General features: G+C 39.2%; 2 protein-coding genes across 2 annotated transcripts; one reads left to right on the top strand and one right to left on the bottom strand.

Annotated features, from left to right (window-relative positions):
- Nucleotides 1-5,878: 5,878 nt before the first annotated feature.
- exoc8 (exocyst complex component 8) lies at nt 5,879-11,619 on the bottom strand. Its single transcript, XM_023264309.3, has 4 exons — nt 10,345-11,619; nt 8,619-8,872; nt 7,462-7,710; nt 5,879-6,983 (listed from the first exon to the last, which is right to left on the bottom strand). The coding sequence occupies exons 1-4, from the start codon at nt 11,492-11,494 to the stop codon at nt 6,579-6,581; spliced, it is 2,058 nt and encodes a 685-aa protein (XP_023120077.2). The 5' UTR covers nt 11,495-11,619; the 3' UTR covers nt 5,879-6,578.
- A 541-nt stretch (nt 11,620-12,160) lies between these two features.
- On the top strand, nt 12,161-18,816 carry sprtn (SprT-like N-terminal domain). The gene is made up of 5 exons (XM_023264313.3): nt 12,161-12,755; nt 12,991-13,090; nt 13,886-14,014; nt 14,116-14,398; nt 16,822-18,816. Exons 1-5 carry the CDS (start codon nt 12,424-12,426, stop codon nt 17,853-17,855), a joined length of 1,878 nt encoding a protein of 625 aa, XP_023120081.2. The 5' UTR covers nt 12,161-12,423; the 3' UTR covers nt 17,856-18,816.
- Nucleotides 18,817-20,694: the final 1,878 nt, after the last annotated feature.

Genomic DNA, 20,694 nt, shown 5'->3' with positions numbered 1-20,694 from the left:
CCCATTAAAAAAAAAAATCATTGCAGTTAACTGTTTTGTCATAAATGTTATTTTCCACATAACATTGGAAGGGGTTGAATGGCATTTTAAAGCCTACACACTGCCAGGTATAAAACTCATTGGGACCATTTTTGTGTTTAGAATTTTGCTGTTAAAATATTCAGTTCAGATGCCTGAGGAATGAAGACCTAACTTTTTTGATGCAACAACTGACTTATATCAAATAGTTCAATATTTATATGTCACAACACTAGAATTATATGATGTTAATGCTTATTTGCTGCATTTTTTTACACAATAGTTTGGTTCACTGTTTCGGAATTTAGTTCAGTCTATATGAATTCATTGTAATCCAACAGAGCAGCACATTTTTTACAAGAATGACAAAGTATGCCAAAGTTGTGTCGTCACGACTACTAAAAAACCTTACAGTTCACACACAAACAGTCCAAGGCTTTACAGAAGTGCTAGATGAAAATAGTCTGTATATAAATGATGGGTGTAATCTGAAAAGTGAAGTCAGTGCAGAAGGACCTAAAGCCATTCAAACTAAAAAGTCATGCATTCTTTGTAACAGCCAGCAGGGGTGACTCCTCTGTTTGCAAAAAAAAAAAAAAAAAAAAGAGTGAGAGAGATGAGAAAATGACTTCTCACTTGATCTGTCACCTCAGTAAACATTTTCCAAGTATGTTTATGTATCAATCATTAGTTTTAAGTCTTCTTTAATAGGGCAGGATGCTCATTTTGTAAATGATGATTATGTTTAGAGGAATATAGACAATAACACATGATATGTTTTAGGACAGAACTGTCAAAGTAATTACCATTTTTCAGGACAATATAAGTAAATCAAATCCAGTTGGCGTGATAAGGCAGTGTGAAAAAAAAGACACTGGAACAAGTAAACATGCTACATTCCACATTTCCACATTTTAAAAAAATAATGAAAAGTAGAATTATTCAGGAATCATTATACATATATTACATTTTTAGAGAATGATCAGCTGTTAAGATTTCTTAGAGGAAAAAAGAACAATAGATAAGTTAAAAGCTGTCAACTTTTATGCTGAAGTGTGGCAGAGTAAAAGTAGAAATTAAGACTGAATTCAAATAAAGCACTACTACCTAAAAATGTATTTTACCAAAATCAATAGCTGCTAACACAGTCTTTATCATATTTAGTAATTAGGGGAACTTCCCTTATTATGAAATCCTAAGTTATTAAAGAAAAATTATTATTTTGAAACCGCTTTAATGTCAGTACAGGCAACAGAAAGGCCACAGCTCTCACCTTTATGTCAGCAGTAATGGCAGTTATGATAAGGATAATCATTTATTGTGACTGCATCATACTCTGCATTTGTTCTGCCTGTCAGACTGAGAGAGATGAAACATCATCACAGTGTAAAACTGCATTTACCAAATAACAATGATGTATTTGTAGATATTGACAAAAGTCTTGTTTTTCCAGCGCATATTTATGTTTAACTGTATCGAAACTGATAACTTTACCATCCTACTTGCTTAAAGTTGTTATCCCTTTAGAGGTCCAAAATTTGAATCGTGAGTCCAATTTGTTTGGTATAAAGTCAGAATCATAAGCATACCATTTTAACATTGCAATATCTTTTTCAGGTTATATTCTTGAACCACTTTTTTTCCATATAGAGAGAGTGCATTGAACCCAAGAGTTATCAGTAGCGTCAATATATTTTTGAATATTTGCATCAGCCAGAGTAGCTTGTATTGGGAAAGGAAAAATTTTCTCCTCTGTACTTTTCCATTGGGCATTATATGATATGTCACACCAATTTATCAATGCCTTCATCTCTGCCGCCCTAAAGTAATCCCTTAGAGATGGCAAGCCCCCACTCTCCCTTCTCTTTGGACAGTTGCAACGTCTTAAAGCAGACTCTTGGCGTTTTCCCCTCCAACATATATCTCGATATCATCTTGTCCCATTCATTAAACTGAATTTGATCAATTTGTATTGGTAGAGTCTGAAACAAATATACACGTGGACAAAATTGTTGGTACCCCTCGGTTAATGAAAAAAAAACTCCAATGGTCACAGAAATAATTTGAATCTGACAAAAGTAATAATAAATAAAAATTCTAGCAAAATTAACCAATGAAAATCAGACATTGCTTTTGAACCGTGGTTCAACAGAATTATTTTGAAAAATAAACTCATGAAACAGGCCTGGACAAAAATGATGGTACCCCTAGAAAAGACTGAAAATAATGTGACCATAGAGACATGTTCAATCAAGGTGTGTCCTCTAATTAGCATCACAGGGGTCTACAACCTTGTAATCAGTCAGTCGGCCTATTTATAGGGTTACAAGTAGTCACTGTGCTGTTTGGTGACATGGTGTGTACCACACTAAATATGGACCAGAGGAAGCGAAGGAGAGAGTTGTCTCAGGAGATTAGAAAGAAAATTCTAGACAAGCATGTTAAAGGTAAAGGCTATGAGACCATCTCCAAGCAGCTTGATGTTCCTGTGACTACAGTTGCACATATTATTCAGAAATTTAAGATCCATAAGACTGTAGCCAACCTCCCTGGACGTGGCCACAGGAGGAAAATTGATGGCAAATGGAAGAGACGGATAATATGAATGGTAACAAAAGAGCCCAGAACAACCTCTAAAGACATTAAAGGTGAACTCCAAGGTCAAGGTACATCAGTGTCAGATCACACCATCTGTTGTTGTTTGAGCCAAAGTGGACTTCATGGGAGACGACCAAGGAGGACACCATTGTTGAAAACAAATCATAAAAAAGCCAGATTGGAATTTGTCAAACTGCATGTTGACAAGCCACAAAGCTTCTGGAAGAATGTCCTATGGACAGACCAGACAAAACTGGAACTTTTTGGCAAGACACATCAGCTCTATGTTCACAGATGCAAAAATGAAGCATATCAAGAAAAGAACACTGTCCCTACTGTGAAACATGGAGGAGGCTCTGTTATGTTCTGGGGCTGCTTTGCTGCATCTGGCACAGGGTGTCTTGAATCTGTGCAGGGTACAATGAAATCTCATGACTATCAAGGTATTCTAGAGAGAAATGTGCTGCCCAGTGTCAGAAAGCTTGGTCTCAGTCGCAGGTCATGGGTCTTGCAACAGGATAATGACCCAAAACAGACAACTGAAAACAGCCAAGAATGGCTAAGAGGAAAACATTGGACTATTCTGAAGTGACCTTCTATGAGCCCTGAAGGAGCTGAAACATGCCATCTGGAGGAGGCACCCTTCAAACCTGAGACAACTGGAGCAGTCTGCTCATGAGGAGTGGACCAGAATACCTGCTGAGAGGTGCAGAAGTCTCACTGACAGTTACAGAAATCGTTTGATTGCAGCGATTGCCTCAAAAGGTTGTGCAACAAAATATTAAGGGAACCATCATTATTGTCCAGGCCTGTTTCATGTGTTTATTTTTTTAAATAATTCTGTTGAACCATGGTTCAAAAGCAATGTCTGATTTTCATTGGTTAATTTTGCTAGAATTTTTATTTATTATTACTTTCGTCAGATTCAAATTATTTCTGTGACCATTGTGGGTTTTTCTTTCATTAACCGATGGGTACCAACAATTTTGTCCACGTGTGTATTTATTGTCCATTAGCTTCCACCACAGTGTTACACTGTGCTCCTGTGGTCCACAATCTCACAAAGCATCACAAAGTCATATAAGAATTAGGAATCAACAGATTATTGGCCTGGCCAATTATCAATTCCCATATTTGGTATTTTTTCAATTAGTGGTATTGTTGTGTTTTTTTTTTAACTAATTCATTTCCTATCAAAAATACATATCACATGTAATATGAACCCACATAAGAGTATCCTACCAAAAAACAGCCAAAGGTAGCAGCAACATCAGCACTGTCATTCTGTACACAATAGATGAAGAATAGCAATGATCTGAACCCTTATTTTCTTGTTGTGAGAATGTATCAGATTCTAGTTACTTGAGAAACCTTTGCCAAGATGATCCATTTCAATCCTGATATTGCAGCTGGTCAGAATGTTTGGTGATCCCAGCATCCTTTAATATGTCATTGTATTTTATATTAACCACTCTGGACTGATCTTTATTTAATCAGAGGTCAGCAATGAGTCTCACAGCCATAAGAGCATTACTATACAAATTTTAATGTAATGTGTCGCATTCTTTCGCAAACTATACCTGCTGTACCAGCTTTTCTGGCTGGGAGAAATTGCACCTTGTTAAATCAGGTTACATTAAGAATCTTTTAATTACCTAATAATCTACACTTTTTATATGGTTAATGGGGAACTCTTAGTGTTATTCTCCTCTTGGATGCAGATGTTGAAATTAAATTTTGAAGCACAGCACCTCCACTACTGTCTCGGCCTTTGCAGGAAAAGAACCAAAATCACCATCTGTTAATCATGTGAAATATTTACTTTATATTCCTGGAGAAGGCTGACTGAATGAATCCTTCTCATATAATCCCACCAGCCTGGTGCTTCCTGTCTTGGAAAAAGCGGATAACTTCACCCGAGGCTTTCCTCAGGCCCTAAACCACATCAATGATTATAACGAGATGAGCTGTGAAGCAGAGAGAACAATCGAGTGTTGAACTGGGTATCTAAAAATATCTGCATCTGCCCTGGTGGCACTTTGACTGTTGATGTTTTCCACAGAGAGAAGAGTAACTGTTGCAGTAATATAAGCCAAACTGGCTAAACTGTGGTTTTATTGCAGGAGACAGGCCAGTAAAAATAACTTAAAGAATTGAGATTTTAGTATGTTGGCCAGGAAATATAATTTAACACTAGAATTGGTGAACAGTATTTTAAAATACAGGGAGAATCTAAATAAAGCTTAAACTCAGGCACTGACAGGTTGCTTTACCACCTGTGTGGATACAGCAGCCAACATATTTAATATTTACTAATTATAAGCTTCCACAAGAGGGCATTGTAGCCATTAAACAAGGGCCAAGAAATAGGCTTTATTATATATTAAGATAAACTAGTTTAGTTGGGTTTTAAGAATCCTTTTCTATCCTCTTTTTGGCCTCCACTAATTGTATCAAATAAATGAGTGAATTTAACCAGTGAAATGATGATTAACCTTAAAAATACTAGTCTGTGGATTAGAAAATTACATTACCTGCAGCATAGAGTTGTCATTCTCTACAACACAAACCTGCCGAAGATGTAGCAAACTATCTGGGGTGATTTGTTTTGCCCTTCTAGGGTCTCTCTAGTTATCAACAACAATGTTTATCTGAAGACTTTGCTAAAAAAAATTAAGAGAGCAAACATACTGTTGCAATTTTGTGGGATTTCTGGCGTTAAAAATGATTCACGTTCAAATTCTGTTTAACATTCGAGCTACTTATATCTTGTAGCATTACAGTGTCATAGATATTCCACTAGATTTGATTGTGCTTTTTTAAAAAAGTATTGTACTTGCTTGCATCTTACATTGCTAAAAAACTATAAAGTTTTTACTACAGTATATATAGTAAGAGATCTAAGGCAGCAGTAAAATGACAAAAGCGGTCCAAGATCCCAGACAGTTAATGTAGTAACCCTAGACTTTTTCTTTTTCTCAAAAGTAAAAATCTGAATCTGACTGGTGTGTCAATGCTGAGGAAAAGAAGGAGTCTGAAAGATTAATTCAAACATGAAAAATGCACCTTTGACAGGGAAGAAAAGACACACTGGTGACTTACAAAATTTGAGCAAAATTCAAAATATGACAAAATGCAACCATTTCATGCTTTAAGACAGGCATAAAAACCAGACCTATTACTTATGTTAGAAAATTCTCATGGCTGGATCAAAAAGCTTTGATGTTGTTTACATCTTTCTTATAATAAAATAAAGATAGTGTCTGTGCATACTGAGATTTATTAAACTTTCATGTTACAGTTAAACACAAATTTGCACATTTTGACTAAAAGTGAACATTTACCAGTGCAATTTCTTTTCAGTCATCCCTTTAAATCAGTCCTAGTATGCTAGAACGCTTTCATATCAAACATAATTCCCTTACAAACTTTTAAACAGCATAACCATCAGCTTGCATGGTGAGTACATGTGTTCCATTAAGAGCAGAGGTTTACAGGTACCTGTCATCCATGCTGTAATTAAATTTAAGAATATAAGGTACACAGATGCACAGAACTACACATAATTGATCAGAAATTAGAAATTAGAAGTTATCAGCTGTTTGACTATATTCATTACAGGTCTTTTATGATCCTGAAGAACCACTCCTGACAAATGGAACATGTCCACTGCTCAAGAATACTGGATGCCAGAAGCAGGATTTTTGAAAACAATACAAAAATCTGTTGATTTTTCATCATTAGCCAATAACCATTGGTGTCAACAGGTACAAACTCGGGTGCAAAGTATCTTTTATACAAACTTATACTGCTAATGTGAATCATCTCCATGATGCACCCCGGTCATTTACTGTCCTATAGTATCGAATGAGCCAGCATCTAGTGTTGTATGCTAGTAAAAGAGTGTGCAGGTGTTTTTTGGCCATTCTTCTTTACTGCAGTCTCATGCCTTCCAATCAGTCTCAGACCACAGACGTGGTGCTCTCAGGGTTGATTCGAACCGGCCTTGTGCTCTTTCTCAAGTCCTGTAGCTGTTTGGCCGGCTTCCCCACGCCTTCCTCAAACCTCCGCTCCACCACCAGCAGCACAGTGTCATGGAGGAAGGTGGCGTTCAGCATGATGAAGGACTTTTTCTCGGGGTCCTGCTCACAGCGGAGGCTGTAGTCCACATGCTGGACGGCCACCAGGATGATCTCCCTCAGACTCTCCAGCAGCACCATGTGCAGCTCAGGGAAGTAGAGTTTCAGACCTTCCTCCAAGAAGCTCATCATCTGCTTGGTAAAGGCCACGATGGTGTAGCTCAGGTTCACCCAGCAATCATCGCCAGTGTACTGCTCGAAGCTTATACCACAGCTGCGCATCTCATCCTGCAGAGACAAAGACAAATGTGTTAATGTTTCAACAGGTAAAACTTAACAGTGATTTGTAACAGATTATATATGAAAGCCTCAAATTATGCTTTCATTTCAAAACCACTACCAACTAAAAATCAAAATATAACTTAGTACTGCAATGGATGATTTTCAGTGGAGGTTATTTCTAAATCAATTAGTATTTAATTTAATGAGATAAGAGTTTAAAGTACATATGAAATTGTCACCATTTTTTGCAGTACAAAGTTATATCTTGTTTTAAACAACTAGTGGACATTTTCTTCTGTCAATAAATTTGGGGATTACTTGTTTCAGTTCAAAAATTCATCAATAGTCAGATCAAAATTCTGATATTTGAAGAAAGCAAAATTGGGGTCAGAAAACACTGACTGAGAACAGATGAGAACCCAGAGACAAAACAGAAGATGAGACAACACAGAAAAGATGAAAACCCTTGCAGAATGAAATCCACCTTGAGTTTAGCCAAAGCCTCGGGTGTCATGAGGTTCATCCTCCTCCACATCTCCTCAGAGTTTCGGTGTTTGGTGGCTTCAATGATGATGTCCTTGTAGCTGTGCAGGGCGGCTTTGATGTCTTTGACCAGCAGCGACTGCAGGGTGAAGGTCAGGTCCAGGCCGATCTCAGTCAGCTGCTGGCAATGTTCTTTAGCCACTTTAACACATTCTGCTGCTGTTGACAGGCTCTCCTTACTGTCAAACACCTGGGGAAGAGAACAAATCACTTGTGAACCAACACGGGCATAAATTGGCTTTAAAGTCACATATTGCACCCTCTGGTTGCTATATTAGAGAATTGGACCAAATTTAACCGCATGTGCTCATGTGGTTCTTGCCAAGAATCAGCTTAAATCAATTAGTAAGTCAATACGTTAGTCACTGTCAGTGTCAACAAACTATAGTTTTTTTCATATTTACTAAACCAGCGACTTTCCAATGTTAAAACGAGACATGAAAGCATATTCTGTGAATTAACTTTAACTAGACATATTTTTTGCGAATTTGGTTAAGTTTTTAGCAATGCAAAATGAAAGGTAAGCAAAGTTTTGCATCTTGGCTCACAGTCCACTTTTGACTAGAAGTCCAGGTGCAGGTTTTATAAGCCACAGACATATGCACTAAAACATATTTAGTGACCCTGGGAAAAAAAGAAGATATTTAACAGGGTGTTACTTGTCTGCCTAGTTTTGCATAACCAGATTTCTCTCCACAGCACTGTGTTGATGCTGGAGAATGGACTGACTGCACCTCATTATATTTCTGCTATATATAAACCAAACAGGGTTGTGTTGGACGGAGCTAAGCCGAAGATGTACGGACAATGAATCTGCAAAATAGCAGAGGTGAAATTGTTTTGGTGGCACATTTTCATGCAAGCACTGTCATTAAAAACAAAGGATTCACTGCAAAAACTAAGCAAGGCTGCACAATCCACACCTTCAGCAAAACTCGAATTTTTTCTATGTGTAAGGTTGCTGCTCAGATGTTGCTGTTTTTCATCAAAAAGGGGATTTTGAAAACAGTAACATGCAAATAGAAGAAAGAAATGGTATGCGTCTGCCCCACTTCCATCCTGTGAGTCAGATTACTTGTCTCCAAATCCTCTACCTACCTGCTTGCTGAAGGCGTCCACAAACATCCTCATGGCTGATCTGGACCAGACCACGAAGGCAGAGTAGCAGCCTGTGTTCCCTGCAAAGTCCATCTCAAACTCCTTGGCGGTCTCCAACAAGCTGGTGAAGAAGATGTTGCAGAGTTTGTGGATGTACAGCAGCGTGGCTCCTTCGATACGAAGCTGACGTATGGCTGTCTGGACCGCTGCAGCACGGTTCTTCAGAAACAGCTCACAGGCTTTGGTGGATTGTCCTGAAAGGAAGACAATAACTACAGATTTAATGTGTGATGACATAGAGGAGACTGCTCATTGCCAATATGGGATCATTTTAGATGTTTACATCTGTTGATAAGAATGAAGAAACAACATCTATGGCCTTCGTAATGTTTGTAAGAGTTTAGTTTCATGATATGAAAAGGAGTTTACCTTCCATTATTGGGTGGACAGATACTATATAAGTGGTTTTATTTGAAAAATATGAAATAAATTTAAATAAGATGATATTCTATATAGAAATACTTGAAGGAGTGGAGATTGCTTTAAAACAACATTGTGAAAATTATTTAGAAACATATAATTATCAGGATATTATATCCGAACAGATAAAATTAAATTTGCGGATTTACATTTAGAAAATGTACAGAGCTTGGTTAGGGGAAGGTCAGTAATTTCTGTCCTTCTCCAGAGAAACTTTAGATTTACAACCTCAGACTTTAAATCCTGGATAAAGCCCTTTTTGTTGTTTATTTCTGACTTCTAAAAATATTTGTATATATGTATTCATATTCCACATCATTTTGATAAGGAATCATTTTAAAATATATCCATACAAAACTGTAGTGTTTGCACTAACGCAAGACATCAAATCTTATACTTAGAGCTGCAATGATTAACTGATTAATCAATTTATCACGTAGCTGTCAACTACGGCAAATACTATAACTATGTTGATGATTAATTAATTGGTTTGAGTATTTTTTTTTAAACAAAAAAGCCTACATTTTCTGATTCAAGCTTCTTAAATTTGAGTATTTTGTGGTTACTTTCCTCCTTTATGACAATATACTGAATACTCTGGATTGGGGACTACAAGATATTTGTCATCTTGGCCTTTGCGAAGCATTGAACAATGTTTAGCGCAATTTTCTCTTTTTTCAGAGCAAACAACTTATTAATTAGGAAAATAATTAATTCAATAATTAAAATAATCTGTTGTAGCTTTGTTCTACAGGTTTTTATGTTTGGTTGTTCACCAAAAGCTATGACTGCAAACATATAGTTAATCTGACAATGCAACAAAATAAAAATTATGAGTGTGTAAAGACGTTAAGGTCTGTGGTCTGGAAGTTCCAAAATAGGAATCTCAATATGTAAAATTCAGCACAGCCTGAAACTACACTGAAGATTCAGGAAAAGCTCATCTAAGAAGCTGAATACATAACAATGAGGCACAACTTATTTATCTGAATATCACTCAGCATCCAAGGGCAAAATGGACAATACATGATTTGCAAGTCAACTACTTCATGCAAATGATCCAGGTGAGGACAGTGACTAAGTGATACACCTTAACAACTACTGACAAGGTGCCCTTCAGCCAAGCAAACACTGTGAGTGGACTAAAGAGGTGCTTAGTGTGAATTCAGAGGACCGTGACATTGTTTGCTGCAACTGTGCTGAAGATATGCTTCTCAATGGTGCGTGTGAAGTGTTAAAGAAGAACCTAGTCTGATGAGCTGGGACACAGCCCGCCGGGTCGCTTTAGGTCCACCACGGAGTGACCGATCTGGAGACAACTCAAACACCAGGACCTCCGTCAGCTGCCGCACGCGCTCATCCACCCTCGACCGGAGATCTTTAACCTTTGGGGTGATCGGCTGGTCTCTGAGATACTCGTTGAGCTTGTCCAGCAGGTCCACAGCACCCTCAAAGTCTCTCTGAGCAATGCACACGTCCAGATCTTCTGGAAGCTCCTGGATCCACTCAAGGCTGAGGTCCACGTTTTCCTCAGCATCCACCGGTTCATCATCATCCATGTCGAAAGGGTTAGTAGACACCTCAGCTCTTACAGGAGAAGTAGGGACCTCCTCCTCCTTCTTATGTCTGTCCTTGGAGACTTTGTTTTTCTTGGTTTCGTCCAGTATCTCCAGCCACTCCTTCTTGATCTTGCTGTTCTCTGCCTGGAAGATACGGCTGTCTGGGAACATGAGGATCTTGAACATGTCCTTCATGGGAGGGTTGTCCTTTACGTTTACCACAGCGAAGCTCTCCAGGTCGTACAGGGCATTGTATTTATACTTAACCGTGCCACGGCGGTTGGGCAGCCAGGTGGCAATTAACAGACAGTCATTCATGAGGAAAGCATGCACCTTCTGGATGGGGGACATGTTGTCCACATCAAACTCCACCAGGTCACCATTGTAGACGAGATGCCTCCCTGGGGTGTCCATGATGTTTTTACCCCCTTCCACTTTCTCCAGCAGGGAGGTGAGCGTCCTCTGCTTGAGCTCCTCCGTCTCTTTGGGAAAAGCAGCCTGCATCTCTTTGGAGGTCTCGTCCTTGTCTGTGGACAGCAGGGCCTGAGTGATGCTCTCCATGATGCTCTTCTGCTCGGTCAAGATGTGGCTCAGCTGGTACATCTCACTCTCCAGGTAGGAAATCTCTTTGGCCGTTTCGATGAACTGTCTGTAGTTCTTGTACACATTTTTCTTCAGGTTCTGAGCCGTTTCGTCAGCCAAGTTTTGGATTTTTTGCCGATGTTCCTGCAGATCTCTGTCGCCGTCGGACTGCTGTGACAGCTGCTTCACGTAGTTTTGCGGGTCGAAATGGGGCGATTCGAGCAGTTTACGAAGCCGGTTCCCCGTTTCCGACATCTTTAGCCGTGTGTGTGTTTCCTTATTACAACTAAATGCTGAAAAAATATTCAGAGAAGTGGACAGAGGAACAGTTCATGGACGCTCCTTAGTTCTAGCAACCCAAACAGGAAGCTGTAAACTGGTTGACACCCTGAAGCGTCACGGGATTCAGAAAAAAAGATGGCCAACAAATAGCATACAATGAACGTTTGTAAGCAATATTTAACCGCTTACAGAATACACATTTTATTTTATTATTCAAAATATGTTTAATTTAAGACTGATTGGTCATTGATTTTTCTTGAACGTCACCACTAGACAACAACAGGAAAAACCCCGCAATAATTGAGTTGGCCAACTCCCTGAAATGAAACGACTACTACATATCCCAGAAGGCATTGCTATTATTTTGAAACGATCGAATTTTATCAAGTTAGTGAGACTCACTCAAGTCTAGAGCGGAAGTGTCACTTTAGAAAATATATAACCACCATTCAAAAACGCATTAGTTTGCTACAGAACGACAAATAATAGTACTTTACAAAAAACATAGCTTATTAATTTAAATATACATAAAAAATTCATATTAACAAAGCACGTTCTCTTAAAACAAATGTAGGAAATTTATTTTGAAATGTGTATTGAAAATTATTCGGTTGTATTGTTTTAAGCTCGACTGTTGGCGCAAGCCTTGGACTGGCAGTTATCAAATGCGACATGGAGATGTGGGCGTTTGTGTTAAAATCATTACACATGTCCAAATATTTCTACACATGTCCAAATATTTCTACACATAGGTAGTCTGACGGACTGTGCTGAGGATCTAGCGATGCTGCCACCCGTCTGAGAACCCTGTACGAGCTGCATTAGCTAGTTAGCATCCACACCAAAGCCACGTAGCTAGCTAGCTGGTTTGTGTAACATCACAGCTTTTCTGTCCTGTTGTCATGGACGAGGACTTTCTGCTCGCCACTCAGCTACAGGAGCAATTTAACTATGAATATGAGACCTCGTTATTTTCATCAGATGGCTTTGAGGACAATGACTTCGGGCAGAGCAGTAAGAAACGGAAAGTGGAGGTGACTGGAGGTGGCAGTGATGTTGTTCCCTGCTGGAAGCCGACTCCTCAGCCCGAGAGGCCGCTGTCCATCGTGGACGAGTCCTGGGAGATGCTTGACCCCAGCCCCGATGTCAGGGCCATGTTCCTGGAGTTCAACGATATGTTCTTCTGGGGGAAACTTAGCGGAGTGGAGGTTAGGTGGAGCCCCAGAATGACACTGTAAGTCACCTTTTCGCTTGTGCTGTTGCTTTCAGTTTCACTGGCTTGTAAATACAGCAGTGTTCCTGCTGCTAAAATAACTTCATTTGTGTATGGGGTTTGGTTTGATCCTACCCAGTAAACAGTGGTGTAGGGTGTAGGTGACAAAGTGAGAAACAACAAAATAATGATAAATGCAATGAATTATTAGTGTCATGTCTCTAATGTCTCTTGCTCTTCTTCCGCTTGTTGTCAGGTGTGCTGGTGTGTGTTCCTATGAGGGCCGAGGTGGACTGTGTTCAATCCGACTCAGTGAGCCTCTGCTGAAGCTCAGACCCCGAAAAGATCTGGTGGAGGTGAGGTGGACAATTGTAATCATACTTTTATTTCAGAGGCAATTTGAGTATTTCATCAAATTCCTATTTTAACTCTTATTTTTCAAAATACCACACTACATCCAGCAAAGAGAGTCACTTGTGCCAAAATATCAATCTCGTGTCAAATGAAAAGAATGATCATAGTAACACTTAAACGAGATTCACACATAATTTATGTTTTCGTTACACTGGTATATCAACCTGATATAAGGCCTGAAAAATCTACAACCAGCTTACTAACAGTGGGATTAGAGGTCAACAACATAATCAAAAATAGCTGGAGATAGCAATTCATTTGATTGACTGTTATTCTGTTGATTATTTTCTTTATTAATCGATTAGTTGTTTGGTGTGTGAAATATCAGAAAATGGTGAAAAATGTTCATCAGTGTTCCTCAAAGACGTTTTGTCTGCAACTCAACAACAAATAACTAAAGAAACAGGAAAATATTCAAAATTGAGAAGCTGGAATCAGAGAATTCTGACTTTTCTTCCTTAAAAATGATTCAAACCAATTATCAATCAAAATTGTTGCTCATTATTTTAGTAGTTCCCAACAAAATGCATAATTAGGTCAGAAAAGTTATTTTTCCATACACAAGCTACTCTTCATTTGAATTTCCGATTTAAAGACTTCAACATTTCTGCATGTCATGAGACATTTTTTGCCACAGATACCATCTGTGAATGGGTGCCAGTGTATGAGAAGGAGCCTGAAATTCTATGAAGGCGCACACATGCTCATAAAGATAAATGTTTTTGTGGTTTCCACAGACCCTCCTCCATGAAATGATTCATGCACTCCTGTTTGTGACCCAGAACAACCGAGATAGAGATGGCCACGGACCAGAGTTCTGCAAGCATATGCACCGGATCAACAAGGCCAGTGGGACGAAAATTACTGTAGGTGTATTTTCTGTAGCATGAAAATGAAGACTTTTCAAAAAAAATTTCTGCAACCTAAATTAGAAAACAATCTCCTGAAAATTCCTCTGTCCTCTCAGGTCTATCACAGCTTCCACGATGAAGTTGATGTGTACCGGCAGCACTGGTGGCGTTGCAATGGACCCTGCCAGAGCCGCAAGCCCTACTTTGGCTTCGTGAAGAGGGCTATGAACCGGGCTCCATCCTCTCTGGACCCTTGGTGGGGGGATCACCAGAGGACTTGTGGTGGGACTTATACCAAGGTCAAGGAGCCTGAAGGTTATGGCAAAAAAGGCAAAAAGGATGGCAAGACTTCGGAGAAGAAGGCCTTAGGAAATGGGAAGCCTTCAAGTACAACTCCAGGTAACATGTCTGTACCTTCTCCTTGTATCAGCTGTAATAGCTTTTGTTAACAATGCAGTGCACATTGTCACAGTCAGTACCAACGTCACAACAGAAGCCACACTGTATTGCTTGTTGACTGCTTTTAATATGGAGCAGCAGCCACTAATGTGGCATCATCTACATACGTGTTTACACGTAAGTGTTTCAACTTTCAGTCCTACAACTAAAAATGTTTGACATTCTGTTTCATCTGGAAATATTAACCAAATTTAAGCTTAAAAGTTTAATATGCCATCAAAATCACTCCATTCTACGTCTCATTTAAAAATTCACCAAAAATATGTATTTATTCTGTAGAAAACAAAAACTTTTGCACAAAGCAGATTGGACACAGGTATGGAAACAAATTACAAACTGAAATAGTAAAATATATAGTCTGCAGAGCCACTGGTTTTTTTTTGGTTTTTTTTTTTCCAGTATTGGTAACACTTGTGGGTATTTGGAAAAATGTTGGACATGTTGATTTCTTTAGAAAAATCTTTATACACTATAAATTCACAGAAGATCAACATTTTCTGTGAATTTAGTCTTACCTGTGTTGTGCTGCATAAAAGACATTTTTTAGTTCTGTCTTCTTCTAGCCATGGTTGATGATAAATTGTTAATTCATTTAAATCACAATTAATGAAGTAACATTGTTTTATATTAAAATAACAACAACATTAATAACACTTAATAACCTACATTAAATGCTAATAAATCCACATTTTTATTTCATTATTATTTATTGTTAAATAATAACATTTATTATTAAAAGATTTATGCATATGGGTCATTAGATACCATTTCATGGTGGTCCCCACCTGACCCCCTCAGATTTTTCTAAATTTTTACATACTTATAGAACATTATATATGATGGAAAAATCCAAAATTGCAAGGCTTAATTGTAAAGAGTTCCAAAGTTGTGACCATTTGAAGTAGGTAGGGGGTACCCTAAAATTGCGACCAAAATTAAGACTTGAAATTTTCATCTATTTTCAGGCTTCTATAACTTCTGAACAAAAAGAGCTAGAGGTCTGAAATTTTCAGGATCACTTCATAGGAATCCATAGTCCTAAGAAATGTGAAAATATTTACTTAAAATTTATAATTGCATGTTACAGAGAATGACAAATTTGAGATTTTATCCATCGCGAACTTCTAAAATGCTACTTTTGGCCACCTGTTACACAAAAACTAATCATCCTATTCATTAGAAATTTTATGTGCTGTATCTTGGCTACCTAGGGAATGGATCTCTGTAAAATAAAGGTCCTATGTTATGTATGATATATGAACAGCTAAAAATCAAAAACATCTGTCCGACCTTCAGAGACAAAGGTCAATATCAGCATGTGGGATAGGTAGTATCACAAAATAAAAGACACCACGTGAAAGTATAGGAATTGCCCTAAATTTTGACACCAAGCACAACTTGCTTCTATAAATCCTTCCATGTTAAATGTTCACATTAAATATGCACATTTTCACCCCACATTTTAGCCATATATAACAGAAAATTTTGTGATTTTCAAGTGTTCAAATGTATGTATTGCAGAGTAAAGAAGATATTATTAAGTACTTACAAATTTATACATTAACTGTTGTAGGGCTGCAACAACGAATTTATGTAAAAATTTAGAAAAATCTGAGAGGGTCAGGTGGGAAATTTTCTTAAAATCTGTTGATTTCATATGGAATGACCCATATATATGTTAACATTTATATTTTATCATATTAAATGTTTATTAATTGAATTAACAATTCATGATGAATTGTTAATCAATTAATTGTCATCAATAATTTACCAGATTACAAATGTGTTTTTGATAAGACAGAAGACAAAGTTGCTCTTACTATGAGCAGTTCCATGTTGACAATCAGAAAGAACCATGGAAATGTTAGTGTTTAAATCCAGATAGTTAAATAAGTAATAGTTGTGGTGGTTAGTTGTACTGTGTTTGAATTTTGGTTGTTGTGGATGGGTGAGGTGATTTTTGGTGTTTGTGAGGCCAACAGTATTGTTGGGTTTTAGCTAGCAGTGGGCCACCAAGACAGAAACATCTGTAGCGTTTAATGACTTCCAATCAATCTTCTTGTGTAGGAAACAAGACTAAGCTTACCAGGACAACCTTCCTGCTGCTGCACTTTATTTGCTTTATTTGCTTCAATTATCGATTTATAACTTGGCTAACTATCAGTTAATAAAATAGTTTAAAATGTTCATCCCTGTGTTGCAGTGAAAAAAAGAGCCCACAGTGAATAAAAATGTGTCGTGTTCACATTGGTTTCACATTTTCATGTTTTTATGTTGTTTCCTTTATTGGGACTATTGGAGCTAAGTTTATTAAATGTAAATACATTGCATGGCTGACTCTAAATTGTACCATGTTCTCTCAGGATCTTCTGGATCTCAGGATATAAGGAATGTCATCCCATTTAGTGGAAAAGGCTTCCTCCTTGGAGGGAACTCTCAGAACGCCACGTCTTCCTCCCCATCTAACGAAGCACTCGTGCCTGTTGTGAGAGCACCTGTGTCCAGCCCTCTCTCCTCTCCTAAGAATTTCTTCACCCCTCCATCTCCTGCTAAAAGTCTCACCTCCCCTATTCGCTCTGGCCTGGATGACTCAACCAATGGGATCCCCAGCTGCTTTCCCTCAGTCAGAGCAGCTACTTCCACAGGGAAAAAGCCACCCATAAAGGTGTCTGTCGGTAACACAAGGGTTTTTGTCAACATTAACGGCTCACCGGTAAGAATCCCTAAATCCCACAGCAGTAGCAGCCAAGGAGCAGATAAAATCAAACAGAAGTCCATTGACGACCTCTTCAACAGCACAAGCCTCAGGAAGCCAGTGACTCAGTCCTCCATCTCCAACACAGAGAGTAAAAGAGACTCACTGATGTCACCAAAGAGTACCGCAATTACCAATTTAACTTCTTCACCTCCTAGATCTAAGCCTAGTCTCAATATTTCCAACCATTTTAAGTCCCAATCTGTAGCTTCCACAGGATCCCAAAGCAGTGCTGCTAAACCCACACAGTCCAAATATTTCACTGATTGTCACAGTAGCAGTACATCAGGAGCAGCTGGTGAGAGTCAGACATCGAGGAAGAGGCCGTGGGACAACCGCAGCAGCTCAGCCAGCATCTTTGACTTCTTCCAGAAGACATTAGGCAGCGATTCAGCAGCATCGAGGGAGTCGATAAAGACAAAGTCACCTGCAATGCAGCAAAGAACTGCCACCATTACATCCTCCTCCTCTACATCTCTTCAGTCCGCTGCAGGACTTCACAGTGTCGCCTCCTCTTCCTCATCCTCCTCCTCCTCTTCCTCTTCCTCTTCTTCCTCTGCACTGATGGTCAGCTGTCCTGTGTGCCAAGCTAAAGTGCAGGAGTCAAAGATCAACGAGCATCTTGATTCCTGCCTCTCCTGAATGAGAATGATGAGGGGATGTTGCAAATAAACCAACTTCCAAACAGGAGAAGTTTCAGGGAGTTTGCTGTGATGCATTTTTTGGTTCATCCTCATGTTGCACCAAAAGTTCTTAACTGTGAGATTTTAAATAGTTTGGATTTTAGGCGGAGGCCTCCCTAGTTTTACCAACAGATTGGTTATTTTTCATAATTGTTATTTTACTGTAATAGTGATAGTTCTTTTTTCTACAGTGCCTGCTCAACAGCTTGTGCCTTCGTATATCAGAACAGAAGGGTTTTATAGATAATGTAGCTGAAACTGAATTTTACTTGGGTTAATAAGGTCATTCCCACCAGATGTTAACAACAATGATGGTTGCTTCTACATACAAATCTTGAATATTTACATACTGATTAAGCATTTCACTGCATGGCCTATTACACCAGCCTGAGCTGCGTTAGTAAGTTGTATTGACAGTACTGCACTTGAAACAGTATTTATTTCAGAATTGATCAGTGTGATGTGAAAACAGATCAGTCATGGTTTAAATGAAGAAGCGGCTATGTTGTATGTGGGTTGAGTCTTGGCTCCTGTAATCTGATGTATCCTCCATCTCAGATCTGCATCTGCTGCCCTTCAGACAGCAGAAGACACCGAATGATCTCTGCTGATCTGCAGGGAATCAGATTTCACACTTGCTAGCAATTTATTTCTGCACGTCGTCACATTTACTCTGCACCCAGCTGCAAGGTCAGCCAGTGCAGGGTATTTGATCATACCTTAATACAGTGATGTTACCAATGTAATTCACAAGTCATATCACAGTAGTAGAATAAAGGAGAGTTTGTATGCATTTTTATGGTTATTTTCTGCTGAAATATTTGAGCTGTCTGTATGTCCCTTTATGTATATGTTGTCAAGGAGATTACAGATTCTGTTCAAGTTTGCATTGCTAAATAAAACATTAATATTATTCTGAATATTTTGTATGGAGTGGAATTAATCTCTGGGTCTAACATTCATTATGTCTGATTAAAATTCAAGCCATAAAATACATGACTTAATGTATCACTTAATGAATATGCAGGTCAATAAATAAAAAATATTTACAAAAAATAGCAAAATGTGACATCAGAGTTAACAAACATGAACAGCAGTTAAATGGGAAAAAAATGAATACAGTCAAATAGTGCAATGCATCTTTAGTCTGGGGCTACACTGTGGTTCGGTGATTAGCACCGTTGCCTTGCAGCTGGAAGATCCCCGATTTGCGTTCTGCCCTGGGCCTGGGATCGTTCTGTGTGGAGTTTGCATGTTCTCTCTGTGCATGCATGGGTTTTCTCCAGGTTCTCCAGCTTCCTCCCACAGTCCAAAACATGCTGAGGTTAATTGGTAACTCTAAATTGTAAGTGTGAATGTGAGCATGATTGTTTGTCTCTATGTGTAGCCCTGTGATAGACTGGTGACCTGCCCAGGGTGTCTCCTGCCTTCACCCTAAGTCAGCTGAGATAGACTCCAGCCCCCCCACGACTCTAATGAGGATTGAGCTATGTATAGATGATGGATGGATGGATGGATGTTTAGTCTGCAGTAATTCCTGATGCTGTAATTCGATGTAGAGGTTTTTTAGGTGAATATCTGTGGTGAATTTCATGGTTATTCCTTCCACAGTTGTGAAGATTATTCTATTACTCTGTCTCATGTTAAGGCATAGTAAAAAATTATTATATGGTATGTGCATAGGGCTGCACAGTGGCGTAGTGGTTAGCACTTTCGCCTTGCAGCAAGAAGATCCCTGGTTCGCGTCCCGGCTTTCCTGGGATCTTTCTGCATGGAGTTTGCATGTTCTCCCTGTGCATGCGTGGGTTCTCTCCGGGTACTCCGGCTTCCTCCCACAGTCCAAAAATATGCTGAGGTTAATTGATTATTCTAAATTGCCTGTAGGTGTGAATGTGAGAGTGCTTGTTTGTCTTTGTATGTGGCCCTGCGACAGACTGGCGACCTGTCCAGGGTGTCCCCTGCCTTCGCCCGAGTCAGCTGGGATAGGCTCCAGCCCCCCCCCCGCAACCCTAGTGAGGATTAAGCGGTGTATAGATAATGGATGGATGGATGGTATGTGCATATAATAAACCTACTTGTAGAGTAGGTTCAAAATGCCCGCTCTAGAAGTGTTCTAAAAGTTTTAGTCATACTCAGCATGGGGAGTGATGCAGACATAGTGGGCGTAACTGAGCTGGTGGGTGAGCAGGAGGAGGGGGAGGAGGGGGAGGAGGGGGAGGGTCAGAGGTCAGACAGCGTGAGGCCAGCTGCTGATCAGCACTACGCCCTCCTGTCCCTGCCGGACAGATTGGAGCAAAGCCAGCAGCAGCAACAAAGCCTGACAACATACACCCGTCACATTTCAATTATCACAGTCTGCTGCTGCCGCTTTGATTGCCATCTGGCTGCGCTAGCGTCAGCCCTCGCAGAGGAAAATACAGATGATAAGACAGGAAGTATGGATTTTATCAGATGCTTGGGAAACCAGTGTGATGTAGTGTTACACTTGAAAGCGCAAAACACCTCATTAAGCGAGGCTCATTTGCACCACATTTTGGGCAATGTTATTCATCCTACAAAACTGTTAATATGACGTGACTGTGTATTAGAAGTACAGATCATATACACTATATTGCCAAAAGTATTCGCTCACCCATCCAAATAATCAGAATCAGGGGTTCCAATCACTTCCATGGCCACAGGTGTATGAAATCAAGCACCTAGGCATGCAGACTGCTTTTACAAACATTTGTGAAAGAATGGGTCGCTCTCAGGACCAAGGTCATATTGAACCCTATGGATTAGGAATGGGATGTCAC

The sequence above is a fragment of the Amphiprion ocellaris genome, chromosome 12 (genome assembly GCF_022539595.1).
Source record: "Amphiprion ocellaris isolate individual 3 ecotype Okinawa chromosome 12, ASM2253959v1, whole genome shotgun sequence".
Taxonomy (NCBI): Eukaryota; Metazoa; Chordata; class Actinopteri; family Pomacentridae; genus Amphiprion; species Amphiprion ocellaris.
This window is presented reverse-complemented; position numbering and strand designations above follow the sequence as displayed.